The sequence below is a fragment of the Lepisosteus oculatus genome, chromosome 4, assembly GCF_040954835.1.
Source record: "Lepisosteus oculatus isolate fLepOcu1 chromosome 4, fLepOcu1.hap2, whole genome shotgun sequence".
NCBI classification, from domain to species: domain Eukaryota; kingdom Metazoa; phylum Chordata; class Actinopteri; order Semionotiformes; family Lepisosteidae; genus Lepisosteus; species Lepisosteus oculatus.
The window spans coordinates 45,022,725-45,039,733 of NC_090699.1; the positions used below are offsets into that span (position 1 = coordinate 45,022,725).

At 41.2% G+C, this 17,009-nt stretch overlaps 1 protein-coding gene across 4 annotated transcripts in view; it reads right to left on the reverse strand.

Annotated features, from left to right (window-relative positions):
• Positions 1-452: 452 nt before the first annotated feature.
• prom2 (prominin 2) overlaps positions 453-17,009 on the reverse strand; it is a 36,202-nt gene continuing 19,645 nt past the window's right edge. For 3 of the 4 annotated variants that reach the window (XM_015347901.2, XM_015347903.2, XM_015347902.2), the window contains 11 exons: positions 16,603-16,691; positions 16,049-16,130; positions 15,135-15,278; positions 14,600-14,668; positions 13,299-13,391; positions 11,740-11,793; positions 8,838-8,918; positions 8,270-8,338; positions 6,998-7,087; positions 5,231-5,343; positions 453-3,078 (listed from right to left, as the gene is read on the reverse strand). In XM_015347901.2, the coding sequence (XP_015203387.2) occupies positions 3,015-3,078; positions 5,231-5,343; positions 6,998-7,087; positions 8,270-8,338; positions 8,838-8,918; positions 11,740-11,793; positions 13,299-13,391; positions 14,600-14,668; positions 15,135-15,278; positions 16,049-16,130; positions 16,603-16,691 (948 nt within the window). In that variant the 3' untranslated portion in view covers positions 453-3,014. Of the gene's footprint in view, positions 3,079-5,183; positions 5,344-6,997; positions 7,088-8,269; positions 8,339-8,837; positions 8,919-11,739; positions 11,794-13,298; positions 13,392-14,599; positions 14,669-15,134; positions 15,279-16,048; positions 16,131-16,602; positions 16,692-17,009 lie in introns of all 4 variants that reach the window. The other variant, XM_015347904.2, reaches the window with a different exon arrangement.

Genomic DNA, 17,009 nt, shown 5'->3' on the forward strand with positions numbered 1-17,009 from the left:
ACAGGCAGGGCCTTGCTTTGGGTACTGCTCTGGAATCCTGGATTGAGATCCCTTCTCTGGTGAAACTGGCATTCCAATAGTGAGATATTTAGTCTATTTTGTATTCCTGTGTGCCCTGCAATGGAATGGTATCCCATCCAGGATATAATCCAGGATAGTTGAGATAACCCTTAACCAGGAATGAGCGTCTTTTTGACAATGGAAGGATGTATTCTTCTATGATAAAGAAAATAAATTAAGGTGGGGAGTGTCGATTGAATAAACAAGCACAACAAATCATTAAAAGCCTTTGTTTGTATTTTGACAGCTTGGTCCATTGTAGGATATTTACTGTTGCTTGTGGATTAGGATAATCATGGCCTTTTTTTAACGCCCATTTAAAAAAAAAGTCTAAATGAAATGGACAAGAAATTTACATTAAAAAAAATAATTTAACATACAAAAAAGACTACTCAAGTGCAATCATAATTTATAGAAAGTATAATGTAACTATAGTACTGAACAGTGTGGTGATCACAACATAATACACAATACATAATACACACATTAATTCTCAAAGGATTTATACAGTATAAAGTCTGCAATAGTGATGGGTAAACATACAGTGGGTTTATCGACTGATGCCCAGAGACATTTTTAATTGTTTTAAACAAAAGGTAAAACAATCAAGGCTGGGAGTACGTGATACTCAAACCAGATCTTTCCATTTTCTACTCAGGACTGTCATTTGACTTGAGACTGGAGACTATTCTCCAGATGCCTAAAGCCATGGGGAACTGCTAGGAAACTTTTTGCTGTTGCTTAATTACATTTTCAGAGAGCATGACAGCAGAATAATCTATAATGCTTTGAAAATATATATATTTATTGCTTCAGTTTCATGTGGTTCCTCAATTAACAAGAAGCTGGGGACAAATCTTAAAAAGACAGTAGCCGATCAAGCATGTTTATTGTTATTTTGTAAAGCAAAACTATCCCTTAAAAGCAATTAAATGAAAACAAAAATTATTGTAGCTGAACAAGTTATTGTTATAAGTATAAGTTATTGAAAGTTATTGTTCATTTTAAAAGGAAACTCTCACACAAGGTACTTGTAGCAGTAATGGATTTATTTTTAAAAGGAACTTTCCCCGGCACTTTCAATTCTACACAAGCTAATTGGGCTAAATAAAGGTTGCTGCTGGAAGAGGTGTTAGTGGGGCCAGCAGGGGGCGCTTACCCTGCGGTCCATGTGGGTCCTAATGCCCCCGTATAGTGACGGGGACACTATACTGTAAACAGGCGCTGTCCTTCGGATGAGATGTAAAACCGAGGTCCTGACTCTCTCTGGTCATTAAAAACCCCAGGACGTTTCTCGAAAAGAGTAGGGGTATAACCCCGGCATCCTGGCCAAATTTCCCATTGGCCCTTACCAATCATGCGTCCTAATAATCCCCCTCTATGAATTGGCTTCATTACTCTGCTCTCCTCCCCACTGATAGCTGATGTGTGGTGAGCGTTCTGGCGCACTATGGCTGCCATCGCATCATCCAGGTGGATGCTGCACATTGGTGGTGGTGGAGGGGATCCCCATTACCTGTAAAGCGCTTTGAGTGGAGTGTCCAGAAAAGCGCTATATAAGTGTAAGCAATTACTATTAATTATTAAATTGATTGTTTTTTTGCAGGAGACTATTACATTGTCATGCTGCCTTACAGTAGCTAAGAACGAAGATTGGTTCAGCAAATATTTTAACACTCAATAAATACATTCTTGTTTTAACCTGGTGTCCATCTTGAGATCTAGCTTTATCTAGACCTGTTCTTGTACTGTTATTTCACTGAAGCCTGTTTATCTTTCGATGACCCTGTGTGGCCAGTCTTTCAGGTACAGAACCTCAGGGGACAGTTCACCGCAGCCTGCAAGCCCACGGCCCAGGCAAGGTGTGAATATTAATCACAGAACCGGATCAGTCTGAATGGGGGGCCAGACGCCCAGAATACAGAAAAGACTGCGTGTAACAGCCCTGCTTTTTGAGGCACTCCAAAACAGAAGCGTATCCAAACTTCGTTTCCTGTAACAAAGATCATTTTCTTTTCTCAAAGTGCAATGCAGCTTTCTAAGTATTACATCCCTGCTGCCAATGAAGTTGGCAATGAACGTAATGTTGATTGGGGAGTTGGGGTTTTCCACTGCTCCTGTCATAAAAAATCAGTTTCATGCTCTTTCATCACAGTTTTGTTACAATACGGAGCCACGCATCAATCTGTCAAATACTGCACTTTACTCTTTACTTACAGACATCTAGCATATGACAAGACACCAAAATGGTTTTATAGGGCTCTTTGGTCTATGTACTGTATTCTAGGACTGTGTAATATATGCAGTATTTTCACAAAAGAGATCCTCACACACTCACAAGGATCAACACATGTAGGTTGGGATAAATACAAGCAAATGAGAAGCACACAACAGTAGCGAGCCATGCGCCAGTGAAACCAGAGACACTGTGCTGTCGCACTGATGTGACACAGGCACGTTCACAAGGAGAGAGGGAATCAGGTTCAGCTCTCTTCACTCTCAATTCCTGACTGTGGAGTGGAAAGTGAAAAAAAACACTGTATATTATGTTGCCAAGCAGAGGCAGGGAGGATTTGAAATGAGACATCCATCACACAAGCAGCGACATTCCTGAGCTGTAGTTTCTTTTAACATTACTGAAGTATTCAGTGGACAGTTCTACATTTACAAAGCAACTTGCATTAATACCAATTTATACAGCAAGTCATTTCTCTGCAGAAAGTACCTTGGTCAAGGGTACAAAAGCAGTGTCCCACCTGGACTTGAACCCACAACCCTCCAGTTAAATGCTGGGAGCCCTGACTCCACACTGCTGCCCCACTGCTGTTGGTGTAGGAAGGCAGATGTTATACTTGATGAAACCTGTGAGTGTCTACATAGGAAGGTGATGGTGGGGGTTAGCTCCTGGGGATCCAAGATGATGTCTGCCCTCTGTCACTGCTTGTTCCCCAACACTATCTCTTCACATCCACCCATGGATCGGGATATGGTGAGATGTGTGTCATATTTATGTGATTCCTGCGAGAAAAGAGCAAGTTAGCTTCAGAGACTGAATGAATTCCAAGAGCTACTGGACCAGACACAAAAATCTATGTCTTGTCTCATTAGAGCTGTAAATGACTTGGGGTCGGATGAAAATGATCAGGCATGAAGCAGACATTAATGACATGAAAATACACTGCACAACTCTTAAAGTGGAGTTAAAGTTCTAATTTGGCAAAGCTCTAATATATACAAGCATACTCAGGCAATATTGACAGTCTTAGGGAAAATCATACAATAAGTCCTCAGACCACATTTAATCCTAAACTAAAAAATTCATGGTAATACTAAAGGCTTACGGAAAGTTTTGAGTAATCTGACAAGCCTGCAAGAAATGCAAAAATGCATTTCATGGGGGTCATGCAGTGTGAGAATGCCACAATGCTTGCACCTTCTACAAACAACACTTTCAAGTGTAGTACACACAGATAGCGTCCCAGGTCCAGCTCTGTGAGGCAGCAATGCTAACCACTGGGCCACCGTGGTGCTCATCAATACTCAATAAAAAAGTCAAAACCACCATTTGTCCCATGCAGACCCTATCACTATTCTCTCAAACTACTAATTACACACATGCGAGAATGTGTATCTCTACACCTATCACCAGTACTGACTCCCTTTGTGGATATTTACAACCATTAGAGGCCTTCTGGCAGCCTCTAGTGGTAGGTGGTCTGCAATTGCAGCCCCCTTTTTACCAGCCTGCCACACAAGTGAATCAAAGATTAATTAAATTAAGAGTTAATTGAGGGAGGGTATTCTGCTCTGAACTGTAGTTGTTGAAAGAAGAGTAATTAATGATAAATGGCTCAGTGTTGCTAAGCCATTGATTGGAGGACCTTTCAGCACTATTGGACACACAAAAGCTTATTTTCACGACATCTGTTACAGTGTGGATTGTTGTCCCCTCTCTGTGTTGGATTGTAAACCAAGCGCACACTTGCTAAAAATGACTTCACTCAGAGAATTGTGTTATTGCTCTCAGCATACAGTACCCCACTGGCGCTCAGAATTTCAAAGTCATTAGAAAAACAATGTTAAAAAGGTGTTATTCCTTGTTAACATCAGTCTGGCACATTTACTTTCTATGGGTACATGAATAACATTTAGAACAGGACAAAACAAATGGAAAAGGAGAAAATTAGCATTGTGTGAGCATAAGGGTTAGGTCTGAAAAATTGCTGTTAGTCTTACAATGTTATCAAGCAGCTGCAGAGAAACTGTATTGTGCTCACAATGGGTGCCACTCTCCTCTGTTGAGACAGACCCAGACCCTGTCTGGCTGAGAGTCTTGGAGCTTTCAATGTGAGTGAAGTACACAGCGTGTCAGTCTCAGTACAGTCTCAAAGAAAATACCATGGTAGGCAAGCACAGGACTCCAGTGTGATGAACTATACAGGTGATTTCAAAGCACTTGGTGGGGTGTTAAAAGTGCACGGGTGGTAAAAAGTTTTAAGGGTAAATGAGAAAAAAACGTACTAGTTGGATAATAGGGAAGCTGTCTCTCTTAGATTGACAAGTCAGTGAATATCAGTCTGTGCTGCATTTGTCTTAGGTCTTTGTGTTTGTGCTCTTGATTTTTGGGACAAGAAAGCAAAATAGCAAAAATGTCACAGCCTCAAAAACACCTGCTCTAATCAAAGCTGAGGTTTGGAGCTAACCCTGCAAGAATTATACTTCATCCAGTGGGCATCATTCCCTTGATGTCACTCCAGAGCTCTTAAAACAAGCAGCACTTCTATTTTTGGGGGAAACAATGTACTAGAAACTCCAAGCATTAACATACTGCAGTTTGGGATATCTAAGCCTCTTTGAACTTTTTATGTAGGTTAATTCTATTATTTCATCTTACTGATACTTTGTACTGCAAACGTCTTGTAGGAAGTCTGATTCTATAAGCCGTTTGCAGTACAAAATAGTGAATCCAGAGTTATAATAATATAACAATAATCATTACCCTGATTATTAGTTGCTGACACTCTTTATATACAGTAGCTATTAATTGTTTTAAGACAAAGTAAATATGGCCTGAGACAAGAGGTAGTGATCGTGGGGCAAAATTGAATGTAACCCCAACCTACCCCTTGTGGTGCAAATGCCGGTGAAGGGGCCGCTAGGATTTACTCACTCATAGACATCTGTGCTCTTCATCCTCCTGTAGAACTTGGCCAGCTTGACTGACAGAATGATGCTGGGAATGAGGAAGGCCATGCACCATCCCATGCTGAACCAGAAGGCATTCTGTGGGCAGAGAGACATAGCTCAGTCCTGCAGCAGAGTGGCAGACAGGGAGGAGGAACTTCAAAAGGACAGAAATATTACAATGGAGCTGTGAGTTCTTGTGTTGTTAACCTGCAAGGAAAATGAGGCGTAGGAGGGGGGCCTCTAACCGTGTTCAGCACAGTATGGAAAAGAAAAACCTGCCACATTACAGTGAACAGCCATGACAGAGACAGAATACAGCAGATAAGAACACAGAACCTGGTACTGTCTGTGTTACGCCACACTGCCCAACTGGATGGTGCAGGAGACTAGGCAGTCTGCTCCTAGAGCTGGGCAAGACAGGGCACTCGTCATTGGGGCGGTCTACCAGAGGCATGCCAGGACCCAGGCTGAGCAGGGCGTGCGCAATCAGAGCAGTCTTCTCCAGAGCTGAGCTAAATGTGTGCTGTCAGGGCAGACTCCAGAGGCGCACCAGGGACCGAGCTCAGAGCACAGTCAAGGTGAGGAACCGTCAGGGCCTGATGTTGGTGTCTTGCCCGACACCTGGAGTACGCCTTGGGGGTGGTCAACCGTGTCAGGAGCTGGGCTGAACAGGGCACACACCCACGGGGGTGTCCACTCCAGTGAACAGGGCCAAGCACGTGCTGTCAGAATGGACTGCAGAGGGTATGCTCTGGACGGTGCCAAGTAATACGCCCTCTGAGGCCTGGAACCAGTGCAGAAACCCCCAGCCACCCTGGCACACTCAGCAGGGCGGATAGTTTCTGGAAAGCACAGCAACAGATCGGATCCCCCAAGCAGAGTCCAGGTGAGTCAGGTAGCAGGGAAACAAGGGGAAAAATCCAGACAGGCAGGGTAACAAGAACAAACTGAAGATAGGCGAATTTCATGCAAACAGGGAGCAGGGAGAAAGCAAGAAGGACTCTACTGGGAAAACTATCCGGTGATTAGTGAGTAATGTGATACAAGATTGCTGAGGAGAAGCTAAGCAAAGCTTAAATAACCTGAAGCACCTGATGCATTATGACTTTTCATTACAGCCAGGTGCTCCGAGTATCTTGTTTCCTTGGCAACCAGTGCAAAGCAGGCAGAAGGGTGGAGGTGTGGCCCATGGGCACTACAGCTACGACGCCTGCCTCTGCTTCACAGCACATCCTGCCTCCTGGGTCCTGTCTGGTACCAAGGTTATCTGTAAATATTCTGGTATGGCTCAGCAAGAATCCCACAGATACTGTATAAGAGTTGAGTGACTGCAGAGCGAGTTCCTTCAGGCAGACTAACAGCTGGAGGATAAGAGTTTCATGAACTGTTTTTTATTATAATGCAAACAGACAATGAGTATAGCACAGGGAGGCTATAGTATTTGCCTGGCAGGAACTGAAGGAGTAGGAGCTGTATCCCTGATGTCCTCAGTCCTTCTTTCACTCCTCAAGGTTAGGGGATTGAAACAGCAGGCAATGGCAGTTGACAGACGATGTGTGGATGGTTTTCCCTCTCATTCCAGGATATGAGAGAATGAATGCTGTAGAAGTGGGCAGGGAATGTGCATATGGCTTCCTCTCTCTTTCCAGGATATGAGACTATGAGGACTGCAGCAGTGGGAAAAGTTGTTAAAAACTCTGGCCTGTGCAAAAGTGATGGAGACACAAAGGAAGTGAAGATGGGCACTCACCAGACAGTCCACTAGGTAAGCACAGATCAAGTCCTCCGCTGTGTCCACAGCACCAGCCACAGGTCCACAACGGCCCACGTCCTGAGTGATCTGCGGGAGGAGTGTGGAGATCCCGTGGGATTAGGCCATGAACTCACAGGGAACCACCCATTACGTCCATTTCAGAGAAACAGACAAGCCTTGCAAGCCGTCTCACAGCAGGTGTCATGGGCTCAAGGCTCATATGGAAGACAATGCTGAGTTACCCAGTGGAAGTTCCCTGCCTTTGGTTTCATACTGTAGCTCAGGGGACCTTCAAACTAAAAGCTCCAATCTCTGATGGTAGAAAGATCCAGGATACGTCCTGGCTTTTCTTCAAAGATGTTTCATTACTAAAGATAATACTCAAATAAAACCTGTCCACTGAGCTGTAGCTTTAGAACATAACTAGTCTAGCAACGCTAATCTATAACAGACAGGTGAGTCTAAGCCTTTTATACACATAAACACACTGTGTGAGAATTCCACCACAGTCATATAACTGCTAGTCATGCCCAGGTGAGCTGTTTATCAGCCTTGTCAGATTGTTTCGGCAGTCTCTATTGGCGGGTCCACAGTCACTGCAGTCCACTAATGGGGCAATCTGCCACACATTAGCAGTGAAAAATAAAAATAAACATATACCTTTTCTGCTTCCTCCATACTATTTCTACAATACCCAGCTGTGCAAGAAAGTGAAAAGGATGAAGCTGCTATGCAAAGGGAGTCTTATCTTTCACGGGGAGCACTTCACTTACAGCTCTTGTTACAAGTTAAAAAGGGCACTGGAAATAAATGCCACACCAGCAAACAAACATTATCAACAATTTATAACCAAAACTGAGCAGACAAAGATTTTTAATGGAAAATACTTTGTAAGTATAAACTGTAAAACTTGTTCTTCAAGCATGCACAAGAGACTGTACATATATTTGAAACAAAATTAAAAAGAATTCTAAGCACAAATGGGAAATACAAAGCTATCACTTTGAATGTATGCTATCAGTGCACTGTATAGTCATCTGAAGAATATAATTTCTTCTAAGTGCTTACGAAGTAAAAAACCTGACAGAGCAAGATATCTGTATTATTTACTGTAATATTCTGCCATGATTTCTCTTAATGTGAGAGTATTATTTGAAACGGTTACCAGGACTTACAAAGGCAGACAAACAGAGACAGTACAGACTGATTAACGTCATTTTAACCTCCTAATGAAGAAAACCTATCCCAGTAAAGAAAATAAATTCTCACTGTTTGTCGGGCCCAGTCTGTGTATGTCTCAAAGTATCCCATCTGACAATCCAGGAATTTTTCACTTTCCTTCAAGGGTAAAGAAAAATGTGTTCAATTATCAGGGAGCAAAACCATGATAACATGATCACATGACCCTCAGGAAAAGGAATACTGGGGTCAAAAAACAGACATTATAATGTTTAGGATTATACCTAATAATCCTGCACAATGGAAGGGAGTCCCCATTACCTGTAAAGTGCTTTCAGTGGAGTGTCCAGAAAAGTACTATATAAGAGTAAGCAATTATTATTATTATTATTATTATTATTATTATTATTATTATTATTATTATTATTATTATTATTATTATTATTATATGAGGTTTGGAGGAAAGCGTTATGAATGTCTCTACATTTGAGCAATAAGAAATAATTGTTTCTTAGTAAGACTAAGTTTTTCTGAAATAAAAATCAAAAGCAGATGCTAACTTTTGCTTTGTTTGTTACCCATATGACTAAATGACTAACTACTGACTTCCCAGTACTGTCTACAGCAGTAGATACAGGGTGTGTTTGAAGGTACTTACTGTCTTGGCGATTTCTGAAGTGTTGGTATTTATGAAGTTTTGAGCCTCATCAACCTGTACCAGGACATTATTGACCACTCCCTGACAGAAAAAAAAGGAAACAAAGGTCCAGACTACTGCACAAGACTGGAGGACATTTCTTCATGTTTGTTCAGTTGTCAAACCATCATCACAACTCTGTGCTTAAAGAAATAGTGGAGCATTATTTTAGGACTCTGGGGAGCATGTGCTTACCTGTGTTTACCTCTGTCTACACTTCTAAAGCAAGAGAAGCCTTAGAGATAATTAGTAATACGTAAGTCAAGACTTAAGGGCACAAATAATGAAGACAGTTTCTCTAAAAGATGATTAAGAGGAAATTTCATTAAGAGAAATTATAATGGGAAAAAATTGACCATGGAGTTTGTTTCAGATGATGTTCAGTAATAGAGCCTTGATATGTCAATGGATACTAGTTGTCAAATTGTTACCATGACTAGAATAGATATCACATGAAATTGGATATATTCCCTCTACATAAAACAAAATTGAAATGGAAGATAATTTAATGTTTTCAGAGCTGGCCTACACTCTTTTTTGTTCATATTTTAAAAGTGCAAAAATGATCATACTACCATACAAACCTCTTAAGCAATGTTTTTTCTCTTAAACATGTGTTTCAAACTGTTAACTATCTCATTACTATTCCCTATTGGTATTCCACCTTTTGGAAGTTTGTAAAATTGCTTTCATAGCTTTTGACTCCTTCCTCTCCAATATTTCCACCAATCTAGTAGGACTCCACATGCGTTAGGCCTCTACCAGTTTCAAGAAAGGTTTGTATGGGGTGTGCAAGGTTATTAAATATTTGCAGTCTAATTCCATCCTATTCTATGTGCAGAGTCTTCAGGTCAGTTTGTGATGAGGACAACAGGTCCTCCCTTTCTCAACAGGATTGACATGTGGAAAGTGTTCCAGCCAGGGAAGGTGATGGGAGTCAGTTTCAGACTCCTCAAGTTGAATTTTAAGGCATGAGAAAGGCCTGTTGTTAGTTGGTCCAAGGATCCATACATTTCATCCAACCAAAGCAAGAACTTCAGCAACATTACTGGATTGCTTGTTCCTAAAGTTCCTAAAATTGTAGTCAGCGAGTGTATATTGAGAATACATATTTCACTCATATCATGATTAGAAGTATTTTAGAATGGCTGCAAATACATGTATGTCTCCAATTAATACATTAAAAAATAATATACATAATACATAATAAAATATTCAGAATTTATCACATTAAAACAGCTACCCATCATCCTCATGAAACTGATAACGTGATGAATAGTTTCTCAGGTCAGCATGAAAAAAACTACATAAAAAAGTGTGTGAGTGTGCCTGATTATATGGGACGTGTGAAAGTCCAGTCTCATGCAGTTATTCTTCTAGTCCTCACAGTCCATAGGCTCTTCTGGTTTTCATTCCAACCAGGCTTTTAATCTCTGAAGTTTATTATTATTTTAAACTATTCAGACCTATAGCTGAACACAAAAAACAAGATATTGTCAAGATACTTTTTGACAACAGCATTCTGTTTAGTCTGTCTTTTTACTTTTTAATGTACTTCTGCTCTCCTCCATCTATAATTTAATAATAATTCCTTGTATTTATAGATCATTTTTCATCACAACTCCTCTTACACATAGGATGAGACTCACTTCGTCTTCCACTGAAATGCAGCCCCACTGCACAGCAGATCAGGGGGAGGAGTGATAAACTGCTTCACCAGCTCAATTAAAGGGAAGCTTCAGGAAGGCGAGATCATGGAAACCCAGAGTGGAATTTAGGACCCTGGGGCGGATAACCACACTCTTTCTTGGGTCTTCCATGTCAAGTTTAACATTACTTAGAGTTTAATACGGTTTAACATCTCACAGGGACAATACTGGGACAATATGGACAATATTGGTTTGCAAAATCCAGATCAGTGGAAAGAACATCCCCTGCTGGTCTACTAACAGTATTTGAGCAGTAAACTGGACTTCTTGGATTTCTGCCAAAATAACTAAATGAGTTGTCGATAACGTCTACAAAGACACAGGCTGCAATTACACTGTATCAGGCAATTTTCATAATAAACATTCATTAGGCATAGAGTCAATCGCTTACAGTAGATTCCAGATGTCTGAAAAGACTGTTGAAACAGCCCATATAAACTAAGAATCCATTTCTAATTTGAGATTACCTTGTTAGAAGCCGAAACTGGCTGTAAAATGTTTTCCCAAACAGTTAAAAGAAATAATAAGCTTTATTAATTTGAAGGTCAGGTCAAACACAAGTCAAAAGACACACCAGTTCACGTAGACCAGGACTGAGACTCTCTGCTCTAGTGTATAATAGTAGGGAGAAATCACAGTGAATGTAAAATCTGAGGAAAAATATGGCCGAAAGAGAGCTTTTCTGTGTAATGTTTTACTTTATACTTCATAAAAGAAATTGATGCATGGACTCTGGAAAAATGTACCATGGAAGTATATGTCTGGTCTATGTCAACTTCAACAAAAATGTGCTGAAAGATGTGCTGATTTTGGAGTAAGAGTCTCATAAGAGCCATTCAGCCCATCATGCTTATTGAGTCTTTTTCAGATAAATAAGCAGTATAAGTCAATGAACACTTCAAAGGACCATTTTCAGTGGAAACATCACTGCTTTGTTCTCTGTATTTGAGTGTGTGTATTTTCATATCCTCCAAAGTGATTTGCAGTTTCAGAATGCTAGATATAAATTGCTAGCAATATCTGCATGGACCCAGCCTTTCTTTACCATGTGAAAACCTGTCTGCAATGGCCTGAAACAGCTGTGACATCAGCGAGGGTTTCATTAGATCATGCATGCTTCACACACTTTTACAGAACTGGAGACCAGGACTTACGGGAATCTGTGAAGTGGTGACGCTCAACTGCTGGACAGTGTAGTTCAGATCTGACTGAAAAATAAAGAAACTGGTTCAGACAGTGTTCTGGTATTAAACCAGATAGTTCTAGTACTTATTCAGTACTTATACAGCTTATTCTGGTATTTATACAGCACTGATTTATGTTCAATCAACTAAGATATCCCCCACTGCGTTCATACCATTGTTTATTGCCAACATCTAGGTATCAATCTCAATAGGATTCAATCACAATCACAATCACAATCTCAATAGGATTGAGATCTGGAAAGTGTTCAAGCTAGGGAAGGTGATGGAAGTCTCCAGTTGTCACATAGCTCACTGGCGATGTCAGTCTGGCTATATTTTTGGAAAGATTTGAGAAAGTGCTCAATATTATAAGGCAGGGCTCTGTCTCTGAATGAATCACAAGGCCACGTGAGCCCAAGGGAAAAGGCTCACTTCCACGCGTATTTCCACACACGCTCAGGGCTTGGGTATAGTGCTGCAGCCCCTGACGAAGTAGTAGCAGTAGCCAGCCAAGTCATTTTCAATTCTCTTCTTACCAGCACTTCTTGTGTTCTCTCATAAAAACATGGAAGTAAGTGAGAAAACTGTATTGTAGTTATTAATATTAATTCATCACACTTATATAGTGGTGTTCTGGACACTCCACTCAAAGCGTTTTACAGGTAATGGTGACTCCCCTCCACCACCAATGTGCAGCCCCACGTGGATGATGCGACAGCAGCTGTAGTGCACCAGTACACTCACCACACATCAGCTATTAGTGGGGAGGAGAACAGAGTCATGAAGCCAATTCATAGAAGGGGATTATTAGGAGGACATGATTGGTAAAGGTCAATGGAAAATCTGGCCAGGATGCCGGGTTTACACCCCTACTCTTTCCGAGAAACTCCCTGGGATTTTTAATGACCACAGAGAGTCAGGACCTCGGTTTTATGTGTCATCCAAAGGATGGTGCCTTTTTTTCAGTTTAGTGTCCCTATCACTTTACAGGGGCATTAGGACACACACACACCACAATGCAAGTGCCCCCCCTCTAACACCTCTTCCAGCAGCAACCTTAGTCTTTCCCAGGACGTCTCTCATCCAGGTACTGACCAGGCTCACACCTGGGTTGTCACCTGTGAGTTGCAGAGCGATATAGCTGCTGATTGTATCACCCTGCACGTTATTGAGCTACCTATAGTAATTACATCACTGTTGTCTCAATTGTTTTCAAGTCTTTGGTTGCTTTCACAAAAAACGTGGCGTGCGATTCCTGCTTCTGCTTTAACAACATGCAGAAGTTCCAAACCCGACAGCATCAGTGCTATCAGAGCGAAACGTTGCAGACCGGAGTAGAAAGGAGCACTGCAGACATCCTGCATATGTGGGTCTGCACTCCACACAGGCACCTCAGCTTATTTACAAGCGATGTTTTGCCCCATGCAAAAGAGACCCAGGAAGGGAAACTGAGCTCTACGTAATGACAACGCATGTAAAAGCTGTGCCGCACAAGTCCAAAGCCATGTGTTTGCAGCTGAGGGACCCACCAGTTCCAGCATGATCTGGATCAGTGTCCAAGCACTCAGCCTCCGCAGTGCGGCTGCCTCTGAGAGAAGCTCATTCTTCACTCCTGGATTGGCCTGAGACAGAACAGTGAACAGTAAACCACTTCCCATAAGATCAAATACAATACAATTTACTTCCCCAGTTTAACAATGCCTCTTGTTATATAATAATACTGCAATATGTAGCTGAACACATTTTGACAATGTGTCTGCTGTGGTTCTGGAAAGCATAGCAGGACTTGTATTAGTGTGAACCTCTTATGGTGATGCAATCTTTAGGAGCTTAATAAGCTTTTCAAACCCACTCGATCATATGATCACGTTGATTTTTTTGTTTCATTTTTGAGGAGCACAAACAGGTTACTGACTGTAAAAAGAGATAATTTAACATTTTCATTTAATGTTGGTAAATTCACAACTCTAAATAATCTACTGTAAATATTTTTACAGGGAGATTTAATGTGGAAAACAAGCCAAAACATGTGAGATTTTCCTTTTGTGGAGGGTCAATGTTTTTATTTGGAACCAAAGAATCACAAGGAGGCAGCAGAGAAGCACAGTAAATGGAGACTAAGACATAGGAATTTGTATGTGGTTTAAGCCAACCACCATTCAGCCGATAAACTGCACAAAAATAAAATAGTAATCATTAATTTTGAAAAACTACTATGTGGATAAAAAAAATATGTTGTTTTTTTAATGGGCACATTGGATAACGCAGAGGATTGGAATAGTAATTGTTGATAAAACAGAATTTTTCCAAATAGCTTCTGTAAAATAAAGTAACATGATTTATTACAACATAAGTACAGTTAGTGTGGTATGGTGGCGCAGTGGTTAGCATTACTCCTTGCATTGCTGGAGCCCTGGGTTCAACTCCTGACCAGCGGTGCTATCTGTGTGGAGTTTGTGTGTTCACATGGTTTTGCACTGGGTGCTCTGGTTTCCAAAAGTCCAAAGATATACTGGTAGGTTACTTGGCTTCTGGAACAAACTGGCCCCGGTGTGAGTGTGCGCGGGTCTGTGTCAGCCTGCCCTGGGATGGACTGGCGTCCCATCCAGGGTGTACCCTGCCATGCACCCACTGCTTGCCGAGGTGGTATCTGGCTTGCCCTCTATATTCAATAAGACGGTTAGAAAATACATGGATGGAGAAACTAGAGTTGAAAAAGACCTGTCATAAATTTGTGAGCACAAACATAAATAAGCAGTCTTATCACAGTGCTGCTGACAGAATCCAGCAAGATTCTAATTTCAGGGGATAAGAAAAACAGGGAACCTACCATTGTGTTGGCTAGGCTGTCCAAATCTTGTGCCGTAGAGTTCAGATCCTCAATGGAGAAGTAATTAATCTGAAACAAAAGAATTCCGATCAGATGTGTTTTTTTATGTTTTAATTCTTCTAAACTGTAGCCGAGTTATTATTAGTAGCAGAACATTGCTGAAATATCTGTAGGCTGTGCTGAATGAAAATGCATTTGCACACTACCCCCTCATTGTCGTGAAAAGGGATGGCCCACAGATTCCTGGGGAATCTGGCCTTCTCGGTGCTCAGCTCCCACCTCCAGTAGGAGTATCCTGTTTTCTCTGTCACAGGGCTGGTTACTCAAACATTTTGGGCTGAAAACCAATGCTAAAAACTCCTTGACATGGAAGAAAATGTTCCGGAATGAAAGCTTTTCCCCGTGGGTCAGAACCACTGTCTTTTGCACAGCAGAGCGACTCTGCCACACAGAATGAAAAATAACACATCTGCTTGTGCACCAAACAAAGTCTGCTCCTCACAGCCCACAGAAAACAGCACCAGCGAAGCCTGACCTGCTGTGTAAGGTTGGTGAGGTTGATGGCCTTTGACATATTGGAAAACTCCTCCAGCTGCCTGCGGGAGTCCGAGCCCAGCAGGGTGATCTGTGGAGGAGTGAAGCTGGTCTTTCCAAAGCTTTCCTCAATTTCTGCACGGTACTGATGGGGAAGAAAAGACACATGGGATATGCCTGAGTGGACTGAATACACTACAGCAGTGAAAAACATTTATGGTGGGTAGCTGCGTCAGCATGCATAAGCTGCAAAGGAACAAGTAATAGGTTTATTCCATGCTGAAAAGAGAAGAAGGAAAACACAATGTACACACCTGAAGAAGGCTCCACGGCCAAAACATTGTGTTTTCTTTCTTCTCTTTTCAGCATGGAATAAACTACTTGTTCCTGTAAAACATTTGTATCCTACCCAGGAAGGAGCAATAAATGTCTACAGTATACCAAAGGTTTTGGGAAAATATCACCTGAAATTGAAACTGCATCATTTTCAAGATTCTAGCAGTAAGATTCTTTCTACATTTTATGGCAGTTGAAGTGCACAATATAACACAACAAAATGGATTAGGGGTGGTACTTGGTCCAAAAAGTTTGAGAACCACTGAGCTAGATTGACTGGGTTTACAAATACTCTACAATGAATAAAATCTCATGACTCCCTAATGATAAAATATTAATTATGACCCTCACGTTTCTGTTTTCTTTCAGTTTGCTTTGGGTAAACGTCAGAGGAAAAGTGATATTTTGTTGAATGCTTAGACTCAGAATTTAGGCTCTTGTTCATAATCTTTCTTGTAGTTGCAATGTTGTCTGTGTACGAACTCATGTAAAAGACACTTGGACTACAAACAGGAAACTGAGAGCATTACGTGAAGATGATCACTATTTCAATATTAGGCAGAAATTAATGACACTTACCTTGGAGATGTTCAGAAGGTCCAGATTGATTACCTGTTTCAGGTGTAGTGTGGTCCACAGGGGCATGTTGTTCTTACAGTCCCTAGAAACAGAATATGTGCCCTCAAATACTATAATTTGAATAACAATATAATTTCATGCAGAAAGCATGAAACGTTGTCTGATTTTAAAGAGATGTTCATAGGAAGACTATAGTTTGGGAAAAACATTTGCAGAAAGATCTGTAAATCTGTAAGAAATATATTTAATTTCACTGCATGGTTAAAAGGACCAGTTGAAATAACTGCATATATTCCCAACAACCGACAACTTTTTACCTCCCAAAAATTGTGGGATTGGTTTGTTAATCTGAGTCATACAGGTACCACCAGATACCAGCATGCCGAGATTGAGAACCTCTGATCTAGAGAAGCAGCTCTGGATAACAGAGGGTTATATTCAACACCCTCTATATGACCCAGTAGAGCTCATCCACACACACATATGCACAAGCACACCCTCACACACACACGCTCATTCTTCTCGTACAACAGAAAGCACTCAAGCTGTCTTACTTGTACACCTGTGATATATTCAGGTTGGTCTTCAGTTGTAGTGCTTCTGACAGGTTGAATCCTGGGATCAGGTTAGGTGTGTCGATTACCTGTAAGTGAATATATAGCCACCTAGTAGTTAAGAGGTGTATTTTAATTCACAGCAGTTTCTTCACCTAAAATGTCTTGTCCAGAGACAAGAGCACTATCCTCTGGGCCAAGAACACTTGTTGGCACCTACCTAGTGTGCCTTAAACGCCTCACATCCAAGTCTTTGGGAGCTCAGCTTTGCTTAGCTTCCAGTATCTATCAAGCTTAGGCTGCAAGCTGAACTAAACTGTTCCTTTATAACAAGTGGGTATGTGAACATCTCGCATACATTGTTCTTGTGACTCCAGTGCACTGACTTCTCTGTCCTGTAGAAGTTT